General features: G+C 41.7%; 1 protein-coding gene across 2 annotated transcripts in view; it reads left to right on the forward strand.

Annotated features, from left to right (window-relative positions):
* The first annotated feature begins 7518 nt into the window (after positions 1-7518).
* Positions 7519-22205, forward strand: part of OSBPL1A (oxysterol binding protein like 1A) — a 221838-nt gene continuing 207151 nt past the window's right edge. For both annotated transcript variants that reach the window (XM_004020467.5, XM_012103464.4), the window contains exons 1-3: positions 7519-7734; positions 16824-16997; positions 21055-21177. In XM_004020467.5, coding sequence (XP_004020516.1) covers positions 21057-21177 — 121 coding nt within the window. In that variant the 5' untranslated portion in view covers positions 7519-7734; positions 16824-16997; positions 21055-21056. The remainder of the gene's footprint in view (positions 7735-16823; positions 16998-21054; positions 21178-22205) is intronic.

The raw sequence follows: 22205 nt of genomic DNA on the forward strand, positions 1-22205 counted from the left end.
AAATTCGGAGGCGTCTCAACTAATGGTTTTGTGTCCTTGGTAAAAGTGCAAGTGAACATGTTAGTCACTCAGTTGTGTCCGACTCTTTGCAACCCCATGGACTATAGCCCACCAGGCTCCTCTGTCCATGGGATTCTCCAGGCAAGAATACTGTAGGGGGGTTGCCATTTCCTTCTCCAGGGGATCTTCCTGACCCAGGGGTTGAACATGGGTCTCCTGCATTAGCAGGTGGATTCTTTACCACTGAGCCACCAGGGAAGCTGTCCTTGGTAAAGTGGGCAGCACAGTCATCTGCTGAGGGTGTCCTGGGGAGCTGGCAGGTAAGGGATTTTAGGAGAAAAGAAAGTGCAGTGAAGAGCAGGAAAAGAAGCTCAGTCCTGGCCCCTTATCTTCTCACTCTGTTCTTTGTCCCTAAGCCATCTCCTGCAAAGCTGAAGGCTCACCTCCCCTCGACACAGATGGTCACAGATGTAGCTCTCTGGTTCAGAGCTCCCCTCTGAGCTCTCAACCAGAGTCTACCTGTCACCTCCATTTGAGCCTCCGCAAGCTCTTTCCACTACTTGCCCCTTCAGTTTCCACTCAGAACTTCTAACAAGGAAGGACAAAGGATTGCCAGGCAGTGCTGAGAATCCAGCCAGTGTCTGTTTCATGAGTCAGCACTGCGGTCTGCACGTGTAGGTCCTGCGCTAGTTTATGTTGCCCACCCCCTCCTAGCCAGTTTTGCTCACAGTCTTATCTGCTTAAAAACCATTTGTTCCTATTTTTTAGGTTTAGCTGAGACAGTACATTTGAAAATATTCCATGCACCGTGTTTCCTTTTTTCCAAGAGTTCTTGTTAAAAGTTGTATACATTCCCGGACTTTGTTGTCATTCAGTTGCTCAGTCATGTCTGACTCTTTGCGACCTCACGGACTGCAGCACACGGCTTCCCGGTCCTTCACTATCTCCCAGAGCTTGCTCAAACTCATGTCTATTGCATCAGTGATGCCATCCAACCATCTCATCCTCTGTCGTCCCCTTCTCCTCCTGCCTTCCGTCTTCCCCAGCATCAGAGTCTTTTCCAGTGAGTTGGTTCTTCCCATCAGGTGGCCAAAGTATTGGAGCTTCAGCTTCAGCATCAGTCCTTCCAATGAATATTCAGAGTTGATTTCCTTTAGGATTGACTCATTTGATCTCCTTGTAGTCCAAGGGACTCTCAAGAGTCTTCTCCAGCATTTCCATATGCTCAAATCCTATCCATTAATGACTGAACTTTTTTTTCCCAAACTTTAAACTTTTTATTTTGTATCAGGGTATAGCTGATTAACAATGTTGTGATAGTTTCAGGTGAATTAACGGCTTAACTCTAAAAGCCATCTTTCCTCCAAAGCATTCACTAATAGCCCCGGCTTGCAAACGAAACTTTCTTCCTCTTATTCCTCCTTTATCTGAAGTTTTCTTATGGTTCTTATTATTTTCTATCTCTTAACTCACCTGCTGATTTATAGGTCTTACATTGCCTCATCTGTGTCCCTAGGTTCTTAAATTCCTGAAGACAAGGCTGTTTCAGAGTTATCTTTTTCTCTCTCAGCCTTAAACAGTGCCTTGCACATGTATCCACTCACAAAGTCATGTCAGTTACTAGGTTAATATGTATTTAATGACTAATGAAGACACGAATTAATCGATGATGAATGAGAGGTTCTCTGCTCTTATACGTCCTTGCATGTCATTACTCTAATCTTCTTTCTGTTGGTAATCCTACAATATCATGGATATTTGTGCATGATTCACAAATCTGTTTCTAGCCCTAAGCTTTTACCCCAAATAAATTCTCACATCTTCAGTCTCTTGGTGCATCTCTCAAACTTATTATGTTGAAGGTACTCATTTCCCATTTCCTACTGTTTCTGACCTAAAGCTGAAGCTAAGTGTATATACCACCACTTCTATACACCTTTGTTCTAGTCCTCACTGATCTCGTCTTCCCAAATTCTTTAGAATTTGTTTTATCAGTTATAAGTGTTGTTGTTTTTTTGGTTAGTTTCCATTGTATAGTTTGCTTCCAAAATTAGATTATAAACTTCATGAGGCCACAAATCTGCATATGAATGTAATCACTTTTTTTCTGCACTACTTCCCTTCTTTCTCTGATCTCTTTTCTCTTCCAATTCTATCAGTTGAGAAAAAAATTCACCACCACCAGAGGGCAGTGGAAAGATCAAGATAATGAGGTTGGGAAAAAGGCAGTTTAGTTTCACAAAAGTGGATATAATAGTACTAAGATTACTGGTTTTAGTTTTATAGAAACATATATGATTTGCTTAATCCTGGGTGTTAATTTTAAGAGATAAAAGTACAGATTGGGTTTCAGAATGCTACGATTGCTGGAGCCTGATCACAGGCTGGAGCCTCTGGAAATGTAAGCCCAGGAAAGAGAAATCAAGGCAGCTCACTAGTCTTCTTTAACTTTTTAAAATAACAGCCTGTGGAAGGCTAATACAGTTTATTCTGTTCATCTTTACATTGAATACCTGGTGAGAGCTGTGTGGAGTGGGCATTTGCCTCCGTAGGAGGAACTTCTACCAGGAATAATTCAGCCAGGAGAGTGGTTTGAGTTGCACAGAGGAGCCCCGATGGCTACAGTCTGCAGGGTCGCAAAGAGTTGGACACGACTGAAGTGACTTAGCACGCACGTGAGGCAGTGATACAGGAAGTTCCTGGGCTCCAGACAGGTAAATTCCTCTTCGCAATGTGGTTGAAGACCATCTGGCTTAGGTGTGATGTTGGGCTGGTAGGTTTCTGCTGACTCTTCCAAATCTAAGATCCAGGAGTCTGGAAGCTGCTCTGTACTTCCAATTTAGGCCCCAGGCTGGCCCATCAAACCCCCTTTCTTCGATCTTTGTGATTTCACCAAGTGGATGAATGTGGCATGTTATGGCCGCTCATCAGGTGTTGACAGGTGACTCGGGAATGGACAGTGGGAGTTACTGGGGATCTGGAAAAGAGATGTGTTCTAGAAGTTTCAAAAGAGTTGCAGAGACCTTGAAGTGAACGGTGGCTGTTGAAAGGCAGTATACCAGGATTGTTTGTTAGAGATCAGGAACAGGAGAGCTGAGAGCAAGAAAGGGGTCATCACGGTGTGAGGCTCTTTCTGAGTTCAAGGAACAGAGAAACAGGTTACATTAGGTGTAAGAGTGTAGGGATTTACTGCAACGATATGTAGAGATAAAAGCAGAAACATCTGTGCTACCCTGACAGGTGGTTGGAGATACAGCTGCAGCCAGGAGTTAGCGCCTCTCAGCAGGGAGCCTCACCCTTCATGCCCTACATGGGTGTTTCCACACACTGGAGTCTCAATCTCTCTCTGCTCTTGCCTCAGAGATTCCCGGTCTCCTCTCCTCTCTCCTTGACCGCCCATGGTTTCTGCTTTCTCTCTGCCTTCACTTTCCTCTGTATGTTTTACTGCTTCTGCCCTAAACACTGTACTTTGTACACTGCACAGTCAAATGGACCCACAGAGAATCTAGATGGTTTATACTAGACAGTTTATACTCGTAGTTTAATACTACCCAGCAGAGATCTTTTCTGTTGGGCAGAGCATATCTACGGACTTTTGGTAAGCCTGAGGAAAGGTGCTGTTTTGTTAGGTCCTGCCCCTGCGCCTTCCACTGAGCCAGGAATCAGAGGCTGTGTAAGGAAGCCCTCAAAGAGGGGCTGTGGGCAAGGCAGAATTTCTGAGGCTTCCAGGAAGGGGTAGTGTAACTGTCAGGCACACTGCTTGACCAGACAACTATGGATGGAAAAGCAGGGGTGTGCTCGTGATGAAGAGAGCAAAGGGCTAAATGTGGAGCTGAAAATATTGCCCAAGGAGCCCGTACCTTATGGGAAAAGCTATGAAAGGAAGGGCTTGATTGAAAAACAAAGAGAGACTGTAATAGGCATTTTTGTGACTGTGGTTGCTCATAATTCATTGGTCCTTCTGGTAACAGCACTGGACCTCGCTAGCGTGTGCATGCGCATGCATGGGTCAATGGGGCACTACTACTCTCACGGAAGGTAGTTTTGTGGGATTGTCAGCCAAAGTGCCCTGCCCTGTATACCAAAAAGTGTCTCTCTATCTGTTTCTCTCTCAAGTTTGCCTCTTCTGAAGAGGAAGACGAAATGATAGGAAAACAAAAATGAATGGAGTTTATTTTTTCCTGGTGGGAGCAACCTAGAAAACCTGTAGACTAGCCCCTCCTACCCAGATCCCTGGAAGTGCCCTAGTCCTGTCCTGGCTGGGCCAGATTTTCAGCTGTTTATTTGATACTGTGCAAAACATTCCCTATTTGCTTAGGTTAGCCAGTGTCACTGCTTGTTGCTGGCAATCAAGGAACAATAGATAGAGGGGACCTTCCTAAACTTTTTGTGTGGGGACCCAGCAGAATCAGTCATCGGTGGAAGGCAGTTGATTAGACATCTGTGTGTCACATACCTGGCAAAAGAGGGACAGGTACAGAATTAAGTTTAGATAAAAATAACTTAATATCTGAAAATGTACCAACTCATTTCAGTTATTAAAAAATCTGAGTGTATGGTACAAATGACAAAAAAATTTAGACAGCTTTAAAGAGATAAAAGACAATGACATCACAGTTTTGATGGTATTGGGTTAATAATAACTACAAAGTACTTAATATGTAGGTGTAGGGGATGGTTAATTTCCCCCAACTCAACAGTTTGTCTGGATTTGCCTGATGACATCTGACCTATTTTTCAGCATTCCAGGCAATAATTACCCAAAGCCCTCCCCAAAGTCTCAGTCCATAAAACCCTCCTTTTAATAAGCCTTAATAAGCCTTTAGTGTGCCTTCTGCAGCACTTTAAAATCACATGGGCACCAGGGGAGTGTTTTTAAAATATGCAGTTTGCGAAGTGCATTCTGGGGCATTCCAGGCTTAACAAAACTGCAGGGACACAAACATCATCTGGAGGGAATCTTATTCTGGTGGAAAACGCTGGGATGTGGGGTGGGCAGTAGTAGTTGTGGGCTCCTGGGCTTCCCAGATGACTCAGTGGTAAAAGAATCCCCCTGCCAATGCAAGAAACATAAGAGACGCAGGCTCGATTCCTGGGTTGGAAGATCCCATGGAGAAGGAAATGGCCACCTACTCCAGTATTCTTGCTGGGAAAAGCCCATGGACAGAGAAGCCTAGTGGACTATGGTCCATGGGGTTGCAAAGAGATGGACATGACTTTGCGACTGAGGATGATGAAATTATCTGAAACAAGCAAACGAAATTATCTGAAAGAACCCTAAGTGGATCCAGTCTGAACTAGGCCGTGGATAATTCTGATGAAGCATATTGTGATCTGAAGATGGTTAACTTTCCCGTTGGGTCAGGCAGGCCTGGGAATGGCAGGGCAAAGAGTTAGTTTCTTCCAAATCCCTTTTCTATTCACCCAGAGCTACCAATTCTGTCCTAGTTACATTCATTGTAGATAAAGGGTGACACAGTAACTTTAACATGCTCCATCTGCAAAGTTAAAATATCTACCTGTTCACAAGCTCAGAAGAGTTTATTAATTGTTTCCACATGTTCTGTGTCTATCAAACACTTCTCTAATTAGAGTATGATACAGTTGGGGGCAATATAGTAATTCTTTGTTGTTATAGAATAGCACTATCCATTATGGTTGCTGCTGGCTACATGGCAGCCATATGAGGAAGTGGGCTTCCCTCCTAGCTCAGCTGGTAAAGAATCTGCCTGCAATGCAGAAGACCTGGGTTTGATTCCTGGGTTGGAAAGATCCCCTGGAGAAGGAATTGGCAACCTACTACATTATTCTCGCCTGGAAAACCCCATAGACAGAGGAGCCTGGCAGGCTACAGACCATGGGATTGTAAGAGTTGGACACGACTTAGCAACTAAACCACTACCAGCCACATGGTGGCTATTTACATTAAAATTACATAAAGCTCAGTTCTTTAATCATACTAGCCAAAGTTCAAGAACTTAGCAGGCATATGTGGCTGGTGGCTACTGTATTGGACAGGGTAGAATTATATTAATAGAACATTTCTATCATTGCAGAAAGTTGCATTGGACAGTAGTGCTTTACAATAAGAATTGTTACATCCTTAATGTGTTTATATCTGTACTAGTCAGAAATAAAAATGCCAAAGAGATACCTTTTCCTAAAGATTGTCTATATATATATCAAAGAGATGCCCGTAAAAATATGTACAAGGAGTGATCTTACCAAGATTAGAACTTTTTATTGGTAGTCATGGTGATTACCTCCTGTTACTTTCATCCTCCTATTGGCTAGAATATTTACAAACTCAATTTCGTGAACTGAAAGAAGAAACGAGTAGTGAATTTAGGCAATTAAATCATGTTAGTGAGAATTAAGACCTTTGTGGAATAATGAGGATAATTATTCAGGTAGTCAATTTTTATTTTGGCTGTGAAGGTAGTTCAGTATTCTTGGAAAATACGCTCTGAAGTTTCCTTGTGAGGCAAGTATGACTGCCTTAGTTACCACACAATGCACCCTTGAAGCATTGTGCTCTTCAAGTGCCTTTTTCACTATGAAAAGATGATGTTAGCCTAGGATATATAAGCAAGGTTTCTTGCGTTCTCCAGAAACATTCTAAGAGGTCTGACACAGCATGTGTCACATACAAGCGCAATGACCAACTGGCCTGCAATAGGCTCTCAGCCAGGATTCTAGACTTAACTGAAAACCTACGCCCCTTAAATACGATACCTGTTTATTAATGTTCATTACAAAAGAACACGTTCATTAAATACACTGGAAAATACAAGAAAGTTCAAAGTGTTTTCGCATGCTCGTAACCTCGTCTTTTTCAGCTATGCATATTTTTAAAAGGCGTAATTACACTAGAGTGTGTACCTTCACATAATAGACGATGTGTTAACTACTCCGGCTAGACCTGTTGTGCGAGTCCGTAGAGACGGACTCCATGAGAGGTGTGTGATTGGGGGGACGAAGTGAAGGAGAACTTGTAAAATCTCTCTTTAAGCATACCTTACTCATATCCATTTTAGATGCTTACACCTGTATAGCATTTAAAGATCATCCTTTGTCATGTGAAAAGAGAGGTGCAGCTAATTTACACTGCCGATTACGCTCCCACGAGTAAAGTCGCAACCAAAGCAGAAAAGAAAAAGCCTGGGCAGCTGGGTAATGTATTGAGTATTTATAAATATATTTGCTTTGGCTTGGAGGGCTTCCTTTCCGTGCCACAGCTCCTGGGTGTTCTCGAAGTAGGGTCCGTCCTTCTCTTGGGGCGGGGCGTGTGGGAGGAGCGTGAAGTCCTTGTCCCTCCTGACAGCAGTTTGCAAATCCTGGAACCATCCTCGGCGGTCGGGGCGGACTGGAGAGCGTTGGGGGCGGGGCGTGCCAGGTCGGGGGCGGGGTGTGCCATCCGGGGGCGGGGCCGCGGGCCGAGCGCGCCACACGGCCCGCGCGCCGGTCACGTGGTGCCCGGGCAAGGCGTAAATAAAGCCGGAGCGCGCGCGCGCTCGCGGGGCTGGCCGCGCGGAGGGGCGGCGCCACCTCGCGGAGTGGTGCCAAGCGGCCTCTGGCTCCGCCGGGCGCCGGGATCTCCGAGACCGACGATCCGCGGGGCCGCGAGTCTTCCGGGAGTGCGAGCCAGGTGACGGCCGCCTCCTGGGCGTTAGACGGGCAGCCTGCGATTGTGGTCCCCACCCCGGGAGATCTGGAACCCGGGTGACCGCGTAGGTCAGTTTCCTAGGCCGGCTTCAGGGCAAGCGGGCTCTCCCCTGCATGGTGCTGGGGGTGGTCTGTCCTCGCATGGTGGGGAGTGAGGGCGCGTCTCCGAGGATTGGCACGGTCTGGGTCTGGAGGTAGCGGGCTCGGACCCAGACCGCGACCGCCCCGAAGTCCCTGGCTACTCTGGCGCTGCGGGGAAGTTGTTGCAAGTAGTAGGACGTTGGCATTTGTTGCATTTCCACTCTGGGTGCTAGGACTTCGTCCCGCTGCCTCAGGCATTCCCTGAGAAGTCATCAGCCGCGTGCTTTCTAGGTACTTGGATGTGTGCATCCCAACTTTGAGTTTCCTACTATCCTGCAGAGGGTTGATTCACAGTGGAAGTCACGAGCTGTTCACGTGACCCTTCTCACTGTGTGCCTCGTGGTCAGTTCCCACTAGCACCAAAGACCATCAAAGGAGCTCAGAAACAGTATGAAAGATTGCAGCTGCCTAATAGAAGCTATGCTGCAGTCCACGGGGTCGCAAAGAGTCGGACACGACTGAGCGACTGAACCGAATAGAAACAAAGATTTATTTATCCGGTGGCCCTGCTGTTTCGCAGGAGGCGTTGAAAAGGGTTGCCTTGATGTAGTTACTGTTAGTTGTGAAAGTCTTAGCTTTATGCAGATAGTGAAGTGAACAGTTGGCATGTGATATTAAGTTAAACTAGACTGTTAGAATGTTGCAAATTTAGTGATTAGGTGTTTGTGGGTAGAATCAGAGATGTATTTTTCTTGACAATCTCAGCCATATGGTAATATTGTAATTGATGCATTCTGGGTTTAGAGTTCGGAATGTCCTCACCTCTTATTTCAGAATTTGAAAAATACTTGTTTTGATGGCTTAGGAGTGTTCGCGTTCTGACTCTGATGCAAGGAAATTTTTTGCAGTGAGTAGTAGGTATAATTTCCGGATCCCCCTGGTGAAATTTTAAAGGTCTCTGTGTTAATTACAGAGTAGTTACAAAATCCACCCTCTTTTCATCTCCTGGTTCTACTCTTGGAGCTCTACCTACTATAATCTGTGGGCGGAGAAAGGGGAGAAAACTGTCAGTAATGGTTCCTTGTTAGAAAGTATCTTTTTCTTCTAGCCTTGAGCAACTGATAAGCAAAACAGGAGTTAACTGCTGCAAGTTGAATAGATTTATCTGAAGCAGTTGTGTATTAGTGTAGGGTTTTGCCAGGGTCTGTTTATCAGGTGACACTTGCTGAATATCTCCTTTTTCCTCAGTAAAAGGTTGTGGGGGTGGCTGATCCTTGTCTCTGGAGGCTCTCAGCCTTGCAGGTGTTATTTGCCCAGCACTTAACACCTGTAATTCAGAGCAGCTAAATGTTATTTCTGTAAAACATTGCTTTTTCCGCTCTTTCCCCAAAGCAAAGGGAAATGATGCTTGATTGGAACCAGCGACTAGGTAGAAAAATATAGCGTTTCTTTTGCATGATAACATGATGCAATGTCTGTTTAACAAAATAAAATTTTTCTTCGTGTGGTTTTATTTTACCTAGATACATCTGTATTTAATCATAATATATCAATCTTCATGCTTTGACAGTTTCTTACCTCTTGCTATTGCAAGGAGCTGCCAGGAGATGGTGATGGACAGGGAGGCCTGGCGTGCTGCGATTCATGGGGTCGCAAAGAGTCGGACACGACTGAGCGACTGAACTGAACGGAACTGAACTGAGCTTTTGTACATTATGTGCATTCACTGAGAAAAGTAGTCAGGAGAAAGTAGAAATCAGCTTAACTAGTAACATATGGGGGAGAAAGCCAGGGCATGTAAAAAAATTTGAAGTGGTTAATAAGCCAAGTCTGGTGGTAATTAGAACTTTATTGATTTGTAAATTCTTTCTAGTTCCTAGAAAAAGGACACGTGTTAGCAGTATAGTTAGCAACAAGCTTATACGGATCTTTCCAGAAGTCATTAATGAGGGCTCAGAAAAGATGCTTTCGTGCATTTTGTACGGAATATATTGGTGATCATATCATATAATTATCTTATAGGATGCTCTTGATCCCTAGAAATGTAGGATTTTCTCTTACGTGTCCTCTTTCACTAATAACATAGGCAAGTATAAGAAATACTTTTAAACGCTTAAAGAGGATGTAGTAGGTCACTCTGAGTCACTATACTCATCAGCCAGCAAACAGGGAATTACTGTGTGCTATACAGTGAAAGTGGTCTTTAACTGTGCAGTTTCCCAGCATGTGACAATGAAAAGTAACCACATTTTACTTTGGTTAAAGTTTTCCTTTAAAGAAAAAGTTCTGGTTATATAGTGGGTAACTGATCAGTACTGCAACATATTTCATTACGTTTAGAAGATAATTTTCAAATGTGGAAATAGGAAACATTTAAATATACTTTATCTGACATATAAGGAATTTTATCATTAGAATGTGACAGTTGATCAGCCTTCTTTTGGTGAATATTATTGTTATATAAAACTAGATTCATCTAATTTGTGGACTTCTCGCTTCTATGGGTCCAACCTATTTTGAAATTATAGTTAATAGTTTTTAGAATCTATGAAGTTCAAATTCAAATCAGGGATGAATGTAAGGGTTAGTTCTTGGTTGTAAAAGCAGATAAAATCTATAGCAATTTCAGATTTTAATAATTTCATAAAGCAGGGAAGCTTATTTAATTTTTATCGGTTCTTTTAAACATTAGCATTTTCAACTGAATGAAGATAAAATAATAGCAAGAAGGCTTATTCTTTTATTATATCTGTATGGCATCCAAGTCAGTATGGGTATATAATATGAATAAGAGAAGATAATGTAAATAGGTCAAATATAATTTGGTATAGGCATTTTACATTGATTTCAGTGGCTTACAAATTGTATGTCTTACTACAGTTAGAACTGTAGTAAGGTGTCTCTCACCTATAGCCAGGTGTCTCTCATTTCTCCATGATGCTGTTGATCTGGGCACAGAGTCCTGTTGAAGTTAGCAAGAAAGTTTCACTGAATTAAAAATATTGATTTTTAACTTAATTTTATAATTTTAAAAGAGAGGCAGGTGCTTCCTAAAATGACTTTAAAATTTGCCGTCGTTTTCCTTAAATTGCCATATTTTGGATATGTTATTTCAATGAATAAGGCTTCTTAACATGAGAGGATTAAGCTAAAATTCAGATTCAGCTTCCTCGGTGTTCACACATGTGAACAATAACTAGGATCAGGGACCTTTAATTTTAGAGGCTGAATTGAGTTTTATGAAATGCTGCTGCTGCATTAATAATATTTCACCTTGACTAGAAGTTCTAAACTCTGGTTGTGGCTGGTAAAGTCATACCCTTAGCAAGTACCCTTTGTGCTTTTCAGTTTCTTCATCTCTAGAAGTGGTGTTAGATTAAATATGAATCTGTCTGCTGCTGCTAAGTTGCTTCAGTCGTGTCCGACTCTGCGACCCCATAGACAGCAGCCCACCAGGCTCCCCTGTCCCTGGGATTCTCCAGGCAAGAACGCTGGAGTGGGTTGCCATTTCCTTCTCCAGTGCATGAAAGTGAAAGTGAAATCGCTCAGTCATGTCCAACTCTTAGCAACTCCATCCATGGGATTTTCCAAGCAAGAGTACTGGAGTGGGGTGCCATTGCCTTCTCCATGAATCTGTCTACCAAGGCTAAATTCCTAAAACAAGCAAAAATGCATTTAATTATTTGTGTTATCACAAATGTCATAGTTTTATACATAAACGTTTGTATATGCCTATGTACAAATAGGTATATACACACACATACATACACCTGGGATACATAATATAAAAGAACTGAATGATTACTTGCTAGGAACTAATAAGATTGATAGCAAAGCTATTTTATTTCTGTCATATTTTAACATAGTCACTTTGATTTTTAATATTTTCCTTATATTAAAATATAGTATTGGAAAAATATTGGGGAAAAATATACCATTAAGCAGTTGAGTACTTTGGAATACAGTGCTGAGCACACTGGGTGTTGTTTTTTTTTTTTTTGGTTTGTAAAATATATTCATAAATATTTAATTTTTCTCACTATTCAAATTCTTAGTATACAGTATAATTCAAATATTTTAATGTATTACCAAGCATAAAATCAATATCTGAGAATCTGAAAAATAATTGCAACATAGTCATAAGGTGTTTTGAATAGTTAGCTTCCTTTGACTTTTTACTAGTACAAAAGCTATTTGGCACTTGTTAGACTCAAATTTCAGATGCTTTCTCATTTTTTAAAATTGTAAATTACATAGAACATAAAATCTTTTTAGCCATTTTAAAATATATTATGCAGTAGCCACTGTCTCTGTCCGTCTCTAGAACTTTCTTATCCCAAATGGAAGCTCTGCACCCATTAAACACTAACTCTCCATTTTCTTCTCTTCCAGCTTCTATTCACCACCATTTCAATTTTTGGCTATATGAATTTGTCTACTCCAAATATATAAGTGGAGTTACGTATTTGTCCTTTGGTGTCTGGCTTATTTCACTTCAAATAATGTGTTCTGGCTTCATCGTTATTGTGGCACGTTTCAGGATTTCATTCCTTTTTAAGGCTGAATAGTAGTCCATTGTACGTATGTAGTACATTTTGCTTATCCATTCATCTGCGAGGGGGCGCTTGGACAGCTTCCACCTCTTGGCTGTTGTGAAGAACACTTCTGTGATCATGAACAGATATCTCTTTCAAGAGTCCCTTCAGTTCTTTTGGGCGTACACTCAGAAGTGGAATTGCTGGATCATCCGGTAGTTTCATGTTTAAGTTTTTGAGCATCACCATGCTTTCCTGATATTTTATGATGTCCCGTTAAATATTGCTATATTTGTGATCTAATAAAGTTAGCCTTGGATGTCTTTGAATTTTAACTTCAGACACCTTTAAGAACTCTTTTAAAAGACAAGTAATTTTTTTTTTTCTTTTAAGATTGCACCATGTGGCATGTGGGATCTTAGTTTCCCCAGCCAGGGATTGAACACAAGCCTCCCTGCACTGGGAGCACAGTCTTATCCACTGGACTGCCAGGGAAGTCCCAAAGCACATCATTTAATATTTTGAATTTCTGGTACTTGAGTGAATTAGCTCTGATTATTGAACTTTACTGTCTTTGATTTCTCTAGGAATGTTCTTTGATTCTGTAAAAGTTCAGCTGGAACAGTAAAGAAAAATAGCATTCAGTTTGTAAAATAATAGACCTCTGGCTGAACTGAACGAGTTGATTGCCCTTTAAGTTACAGTTTTAGGGTTTCTCTGCCAAGATTTCAGAGTTGTTAGGGCCGTAGAATTTATCCACTGTAATTAGTGGAGATTTAGTGGCATATATCAAGTATAGGAACCAGTTTAATTAAGTAATGTACAGGCTTCCCTTGTGACTCAGCTGGTAAAGAATCGCCTGCAATGTGGGAGACCTGGGTTTGATCCCTGGGTTGGGAAGATCCCCTGGAGAAGGGAAAGGCTTCCCACTCCAGTATTCTGGCCTAGAGAATTTCATGGACTGTATCGTCCATGGGGTCGCAAAGAGTCAGACATAACTGAGCAACTTTCACTTCACTCACAGTGTTTATACAACAGCAAAATGTAAATTTGCTTTCCACAAAATAATTCAGAATTAGAAGCTTGTCTTCCCCAGTGAACCTTGGAGGAGGGGAGTCAAGGCAAAGTGGCCTCTAGTCTCCTAGTTTTTGAAGCTCAAGATGTTTTTGTCTATTTTCTTGAACACCTTGGCTATTAAAATCTCGTTAATTAATCTTAAAAACAAGAGTTTGGAGCTGCTTGTATGTGAAAAGAATGGCTGAATACATCCACAAAGTGATACTGAAACATGTCTATACTATGTGTGCTGATAGAATGTTGTTCAAAATCTAGTCTCATAAGATGCATTAAGGGTTTACTTGTCTTTCTTTTGGCTTAAACATCAGAGACAGTGCTTTTCTGAAATAAACTCTCCTGAGTCCAAAGAATATTTTTTAACATCTGTTCAACGTTTGAATTTGGATTCTTTGATTTTTGTATTTTTTCTAAAGTTAACTGTTGTTGTTCAGTCACTACGTTGTGTCTGGCTCTGTGACCCCATGGACTGCAGTACCCCAGGCCTCCCTGTCCTTTATTATCTCCTGGAGTTTTGTCCAATTCACCTCCATTGAGTCATGAGTGATGGTGATGCTCTCCATCCATCTCGTTCTCTGGTACCCCTTCTCTTCCTGCCTTCAGTTTTTCCCATCATCAGGGTCTTTTCCAGTGAGTTGGCTCTTCACATCAGGTGGCCAAAGTATCAGTCCTTCCAATGCATATTCAGGACTGATTTCTTTTAGGGTTGACTGGTTTGATCTCCTTGAAGTCTAAGGGCCTCTCAAGGGTCTTCTTCAGTGCCAGAATTTGAAAGCATCGCACTCAGTCTTAATGGTCCAGCTGTCACATCCGTACATGACTATTGGAAAAACCATAACTTTGGCTATGCGGACCTTTGTCAGCAAAGTGATGTCTCTGCTTTTTAATAGATTTGTCATAGATTTCTTTCCAAAGAGTAAAGGTCTTTGAATCTCATGGCTTCAGTCATGGGCCGCAGCGATTTTGGAGCCAAAGAAAATAAAATCTGTCACTGTCTGCACTTTTCCCCCTTCTATTTGTTAACTGTTAACCACAAATTATTCATAAGTTAGAGATGTATTAATATCAAATTAGCAGTGATCATCCTAAATTATCCTGGAATATATATTTTAAAAGATCTTCCTTTTTTGCTATGGTTTTAATATCTTGTGGCATATAAGGGGGAAAAAAACCTTCATTTTTTTGATCACTGGATGAAAGTGTACCACTTACAATAAACATGTTACTTTTAGACCTTCCTATCAGTCTATCTTGATTGCTTTGATCTTGAAAAACTAAGTTCACGTTCATCCATTCATCCATCCACTTAATGTTTGGTTGCTTGCTGTGTTCTAGGTACCTTGCTGGATACTAGGGATTTAGTGGGGACACATAATAGACTTGGGACCCCTTTTCTAATTAAGTTTCTAGTGTAGTATGGGGAGAACAAAGAAATGACCACTCGAGCACCTACAGACTAATGTTTGTGGCAAACATGAGGTGCTGAGAAGGCTTATTAAGGGGAACTAGTTGAAGTTGGGAGTGGAGATGGCAAGTTAGACCTCGAGAAATGTGGACAGTAATTTATTTGTACAGTTAACTTTTCTATAACATAAGTTATTAGGAATTCCCTGGTGATCCTGTGGGTAGGACTCTGCATTTTCAGTGTCATGGCCCAAGTTCAATCTCTGGTTGGGGAACTAAGATCCTGCAAGCCTTGCATTGTGGTGCCTGCCCCCAAATATATATAAGTATTATACAAATGTGTTTTATATAAAATATAAAAATGTATAGATAAAACATAGCATAAAAATATATAGATAAAACGTGGATTTTTATGTTTTTAAATATAAAAATACGTAGATAAAACATAAAGTTATCCTAATGCAAGGCCTGGTTTTATTCATTGGTGTATCACGACCTAATAGAACAGTGCCTGTACCGTGGTCCGCCCTCAGCGAAGTGTTTATTGACGGTAATGCAGTGACAGGAAAGAAAGGGGAAGGGATGCTGGCCTAGTTGGTGGTGAGCAAACTGCAGCTCCTTGTGGACTTCACGGTGGACACCTTCCTAGCCCATGCTGGCTACCTAGATCCATCCAACCTGAGTGAAGTTTTAGCTACTGCAGATGTATCGAATTCGGAATCTTCAGGTATGCATAGATAGCAGCACACTTTGCCTTATAATGGTTCTTGGATTAAGAAAAAATACAAATGTTTTTATGTCTTGGTTTGGAATATCTTAGTTTCTTTGCGGCATAGCAGAAAGGAACATAACAATCATGTTTTACTGGGCTAATTAAATAGTACTGTTATCATTTTAAGAAGTTTTCTTGGTCTTTAAATTACAGATATTTTTGGAGCTGTGCTTCTTTGACTTGGTGTTAGAGCCACTAAGGGAGAAGGAAGAAGTGTCAGCCCCCTCTCCTATCCCCCCACCCTCCCACCCCCCGCCATTCCTTTCCAAAGTAACAGAAGTTTAGAAAGGAGCAGTGTTGAAATGCCTGCTTGCATTTTGGAGTTTATCCTCAAGGTCTTGCTTATTTGACTATGTCTCAAGCCAAGTGTTAACAGTTGCAAACCTTTGAGTCTGCTTAGCCTTCAGACAGCAGCTAGGTTCAGTGGATGTGGTGGTAAATTGTTTTGAAAAGGAGGGACGACTCCCTCCCCCACAAGCCCACTGTCAGCAACTGTCCTGTCTCATACTAAGACTACTCTCACCTATTAAGGTACTTAGGAATCTGTGTCTCAGGAAGTTGTCAGCATCAGAAAGGAGCTCTATCTACCCAGCCCCCACTGGCCCCTTAACCCCTACCCCCAGCCAGCTTCGTGTGGGGCTTCCTCTCTTCAAGGCTAATCCTCCCCTTGGGCTTTTCATCCACCTGCTTCAGGCTCTTCTAGGATCTTTTGCATCTTCATTCTTTCTCCTGTCTTTCAAGCTTTTCCTCTCTCCTGGCTCTAGCCCCACAGCTATGAACATGCCCAGGTATCTAAAAATCTGAAAACCGAACTTATCACCAGCCGTTCAAAACAGTCTCTCTAAGGAGTTTGCCTCACTCTCTCCCTGTCGCCCCCTTTTACTCCTCAGTTTACCCACGTCTGTCTGCAGGTCTGTCATTTCTACTTGAAATATTCTTGAATTCTCCTCCTCCTTGCCAAACCAGTTGGCGTTTTCAGGCCTTGTTCCTGCTCTTCCTTTGACATTTCACACCTTCTAACCCCTGGAAACACTCTCTTGGGTGGCACTCCCACCCTCCTCTGGTACCACCCACCCCTGCCCCCATCCACGCTTAGATCTTCCTTGGTACGTTGTCGCTGGCCTTCTTTCCCTTCACTCTTGGTCTTCTTTCAGTAAGAGGTCATGATTACCCCCATGATTTTAATGAACACTAATGTACTGACTATTGTACTTGTCCTCTAGAACTGTTTTCTTGTGCTCAGGCTGGTATAAGCTGGTTGCTTACCGGACGTCTCTCTCTTTTTCCCACAGGAATCTCAAACTCACCACAACCAAATGGAATCACATCTTCACCCAAGACTGTTCCTGGTGTAACAGTTGTCCAGCTGGGGCAGAAACCTTTGTCCTGCTGGTCTTGGTGACCTCCTCAGTCAAGTCCCAGCTTGAATTTCACTTTCTCTGTGGTTCCTTCCTTCACTAATGCAGGTAAAGGGCTAATCACCCCCCTTTGTCCTCTGGACAGCCGCTATCCCTTGCTCATTACTGTACTTGGAGCATGTTGGTGTGACCGAGCACATGTGTGTCCTGTCTGGAGGGCAGGGACTGTATGATACCGCCAGTGCCTGTAGCAGTTTCTGTCCTTAGTGGGTGTTTTGCAACCTTTGAATAATTTTTTTATTTTTTATTTTTGACCATGCCACTCGACTTTCAGGATCTTCGTTCCCTGACCAGGGATTGAACCTAGGCCCCAGCAGTCCTAACCACTGGACCACCAGGGAATTCCCAAACCCTTGAATAATTCTTAATCTCAATTCCAGTGCTTATCAGTAACTGTCATGGTGAATATGATATTATTGAATATCATATGATATTCATATGAATATTACTGTGGACTGTTTAAATAATAGACTTGACTGTACCCTTTTCATATTTATTATACAGAAGTTGAAAAACTTAAAACTACAACTTTTTTTCTGTAAACCCAGTGTGGTAAGAACCCAAGGTAACATTAAACAACTTCTACTATGTTCTGAAGATACTTCAAGTGTTCTTTGATTCATTCTTGAAAAGCAGGAAAAAGATATTAAATGAACATTTTTGCGTGTATTATGCCAGCAAAAATAGATTGTCACTTCTTATATAATGTACTTGTCTTGCTAAAATATATATATAAAAAATCACCTGTGATGAAATGTCCATTTAATTTTACAAGATTTTTTGTTTTGTATCTTCAGTAACTTTCTTATATTGTAGGGAGTTCAGAAAGCACAACCCTCAAAAGACAATCAAAGCCATTCATAATTTCACTGTGAGAAGTAACCACTGTTATCCTAATGTATTTTTCTTTTTTGGTGAATATGTAAAACATATACAGAGATTGTTACAGTAAATCCATCTGACTTGATGATACATTGCAGTGCCATAGTTTTAGAAATTCCTTTTACAACCTTGTTGATGATTTTATAGTATTCAGTTTTGTGAACAAACCTTTACTAATGGACATTAACATTTTTGCTTTATAAATAGGGCTGCAGTGAATATAAGTATTAAGCTTTTTAAATGACTAATCGAATGTTCTAATAAGCATGCATTATAAATGAACGCGGAGGTGATTTAGGGTGGTTAGTGTAAATGCCGATCAACAATCTGTTGAGAGGAAAGGACATTATGGTCACTACTAGATGACATCTCCTAGGAAAATATTCTCTGAAATCAGTCCCTGGGTTAGAGTCTGAGTTTGTCTTCCCTGAGGGTTTATAAGAGCCCTTTCAAGGGGACGTGAGTGAGTGCTGGGCACAGTTATCTGGTAGCGCTCTGAAGAGACCAGGTTCTGGGCCCCTGTCCGGCAGGAGTCTGTGAGGTACACAGGCTGCTCTTCCTGTTCTTCTGAGCACACGGAGGCCCGGCTCTAGTTCTCAGGGATGGGTGGACGCAGAAGACTTGCAGGGAGGGACATGGGCACCCACAGCTGATCAGGCAGCAGAACACAGGCGCGCAGGAGCGTGACTAGCACGAAGCCCAGACAGTCCAAGGATGGTTAAGACCCAAGCCAGGCACACTTAACTCCTAAGTATCTTACTCTTTACCCACTGCCTGCTGGCCTTCAGAGTTTCTCACGAGAAACACGATCATCTTATCGAGGAGCCCTTGTGTGATGTTTTGCTTTTCTCTTGGCTTGCTTTCAAAATTCTGTCTTTTGAAAGTGTGAGTAAATATCTCCGATTTCATCTTGGTGTTCCTTGACTTCTTGAATACTTATGTTCATGTCTTTGACCAAATTTGGGAAGCTTTGGGCCATTATTTCTTCAAATGCTCTACCCCCTTCTCTCTTGTGGGACACCTATGATTCCTGGGTTGGTTTGCTTGTTGGTGTCCTACAGATCTCCTCAGTTGGGGTCACTTTTCTTCAGTCTTTTTTGTTTCTGGTCCTCAGAGTTATTAATTTCTGTTGTCCTGTCTTCAAGTTCACTGATCCTTCCTGCTCAAATCTGCTTTTGAATCGCTCGAGTCAAATTTTCACTTTAGTGACTGCACTTCTAAGCTGCAAAATTTCTTTTTGGCTTCATTTAGGTTTTCTATCTTTATTTCCATTTTGTTTATACATCTTGACTTTCTCTGCTTCTTCCTTTAGTTCTTAATCATTTTTAAGACAGTTTTTTAAAAAAGTCTTTGTTTGGTATATCTGCCATCAATTCTTCCTCAGGGACAGTTTCTGTTGACTTGGTTTTTTCCTTTGAGTGGGCCCTGCTTTCCTGTTTCTTTGTGTGATTTGTGTCTTTCTGGGAGGGAACAGCACTGCTGAAAATAGGACATTTGAATCTAATACAGTAACTCTAGAAATCAGATACACCTTCTTCCCCAGGGTTTGCCATTTTTTTTGTTTTGATGTAGACTGCCTCTTTGCTGAAGGCCAGCCTGAGGTATAAACTTAAGGTTGTCTCATGTCTTTTGAGCTTTCGGGTGGGAATGAGCAGTTGCGTTGTAATTTCCCCCACATATGCATTTGGCTGTAAATGTCCTAGTTTTTATTAGGGGAAATTTAGGGGGAAAATGGAAAAATGAATGGGGGTCAAAAGGGTGCTAGCTGTTTAAATCTCCTGGCATTCCAGTCCATTGGAAAGACTTGCAACCAGGGGCCAGATGCAGCAGCAATGGCTGCCCACTTGTTTGTCTGCACGTCTGTGATCAAAAGCAGCAATCAGTGATCAGAGCCAAGCTCCCCAGTATTGGGAGGACAGGGTCCTCTTTGCCAACCTTGACTGCAGCAGGCTTCTCCAGGAGCATGTGTACAGATGCCTGCTGAGTGTCTGAAGGATAGGGAACCGCTGCTCTGCTAAGAGCTGAAATCACCAGTTACCTTCCAAGTCTTCCCTGGCAGTTGCAAGTCTTCAGTAGGCTCCAGAGTTCCACAGTAGTTACATCAGACAGATTTTGCAAGTGCACTTGTTCAGGTGGAAAGACAGGTCCTGGTGTTTCTTCCTTGGCCATCTCCTGGCATCCTCCCTGGGTATTTGTGTATTTTGAAATTATTTCATCTTGACAGTTTGTTGTCTCTTCCTCCCTCTGCAACATATGTGTGCAATAACTTGTGTATATAACATGTGTATAATAACTTGTGTGCAAGTTACATATAATATGCATAGTATTAACAGTTTACTGGACTGCACATTTTCTGTTCATGCCAGCATTTGGTGTGTTTACTATTTTTATTTGTGCTAATGAGGTAGGCAAAAAATACCATTGTGCTTGATCTATTTGCATTTAACTGATTATTGTGCTCCGTCACTTCAGTCGTGTCCAACTCTTTGTGACCCCATGGACTGTAGCCAGCCAGGCTCCTCTATCCATGGGATTTTCCTGGCAAGAGTACTAGAATGAGTTGTCATGCCTTTCCCCAGGGATCTTCCTGATCCAGGGATCGAACCCACCTCTCCTTTACTGCAGGTGGATTCTTCACCTTCTGAGCCATCGGAGAAGCCCAAATGATTATTAGTATGAAATAAATTTCTATTTTTCCTGAGATAAATGCTTTGAATTTGGTTGTTTTCCTCTATAGTTGTCTTGAGGCTTGATAAGAAAATGAGAGTTTATTGATAAGTATGGTGGCTCCAGGATCCTTATCTGTAATTTATTTTCTCATAAGTTTCCAATGTGTTCATTTAGATCATTCCAGTCTTTTGATAATTCTATGTGAACTGATGAATTGCTATATTGTAACTTTATAGACATAAGGTTGTTAATGTTGTACTAATAACTGTTTACAAAATACTTTGATAGTTTTCATAGACACAGTCTTACCACAGGTCGTGAAGTTGATTGTATTTTGCAGGTAAGGAAGCTGAGGCTTCAGAAATAATACACAGGGCACAGAGTCTCAAGATCAGATTTTGACCCTGCAGCTGATTCGTTTAATTGTTCCTTTTGTCTGTCTTATTAGCTACAAAATGAAGATGATTTTTTTCCCATTTATCTGTTGGCAGAGTATCCAAAAGCTAATATATGTTCTTAGATTCATAGCAGTGTTACTATTTTTTAAATCTAGAAATGAGTACAGACGCAGAACAACAGCTTCTCCATCATGCCAGAAACGGCAACGCTGAAGAAGTAAGACAGCTGTTAGAAACCATGGAAAGGAATGAAGTAATTGCTGACATTAACTGCAAAGGTAAGCCTTGAATGTATTTTTTCACTTTTTTCTTGTGAGTATGCACTAGGTGGCTCAGTGGTAAAAATCTGCCTGCCAATACAGAAGATTTGGGTTCAGTCTCTGGGTTGGAAGGAGGCTCTGGAGAAGGAAATGGCAACACACTGCAGTATACTTGCCTGGGGAATCCCGTGGACAGGAGCCTGGTGGGCCATAGTCCATGGGATTGCAAGGAGTCGGACATGACTGAGCGACTAAGTTCACACACAAGTATACACTACTTCATCATTTATTTACTGCTAATCCTTTTGAACTTGCCTGCCATAAATTTCCATCTCTTATCCTAAGAAGAAGCCCTGTAAGAGTGGGTACTCTTCTACTCCCCTCTAAGTAAGAGAAATTGAGTGCCAGTCTTCCTTTTTTTAACTTTTTATTTTATATTGGAGCATAGCCCATTAATAATGTGATAGTTTCAAGTGGAGAGCAAAGGGACTCAACCGTACATAGACATGTATCCATTCTCCCCCAAACTTGAGATCCAGTCTTAAAATTGTCATGGATCCTAAACCTTATGAACTACAAGGCCTTAAAGGCCACCTTAAAAAAAAAAGGCCACCTTAAAAAAAAAAGGCCACCTTAAAAAAAAAGGCCACCTTAAAAAAAAAAGGCCACCTTAATGAGATGAGCCCACAGGATACATGCTATGACAATTTCTTCTCCTCAAAGACATTGCAGTTGAAGCAGCAGTTTTGAGTGTTTATGTCCAGGATTATGTGAAGTACCTTAAAATACTGTCAGACAGGATCCTTCCCTCACTGAGATTAGTAGATTACTAGCTCAGGCTAGTCTTTATTGCACAATATGTACAAAGTATGGGAGCTATGACGTGCGGAGTATCATGGAATATATAAGAAGTATGTAAGTAGAACTTGAAGGATTAGTTTCTTGGCGGAAATCATCCTAAGGTGATGTATGAAGAGTGCATAGACATAACCAGGTAAAAATAGAGAAGAAAAGGGCTCAAGGCAGAAGGAAGGCCATGTGCCAAT

The sequence above is a fragment of the Ovis aries genome, chromosome 23, assembly GCF_016772045.2.
Source record: "Ovis aries strain OAR_USU_Benz2616 breed Rambouillet chromosome 23, ARS-UI_Ramb_v3.0, whole genome shotgun sequence".
In the NCBI taxonomy this organism is placed as follows: Eukaryota; Metazoa; Chordata; class Mammalia; order Artiodactyla; family Bovidae; genus Ovis; species Ovis aries.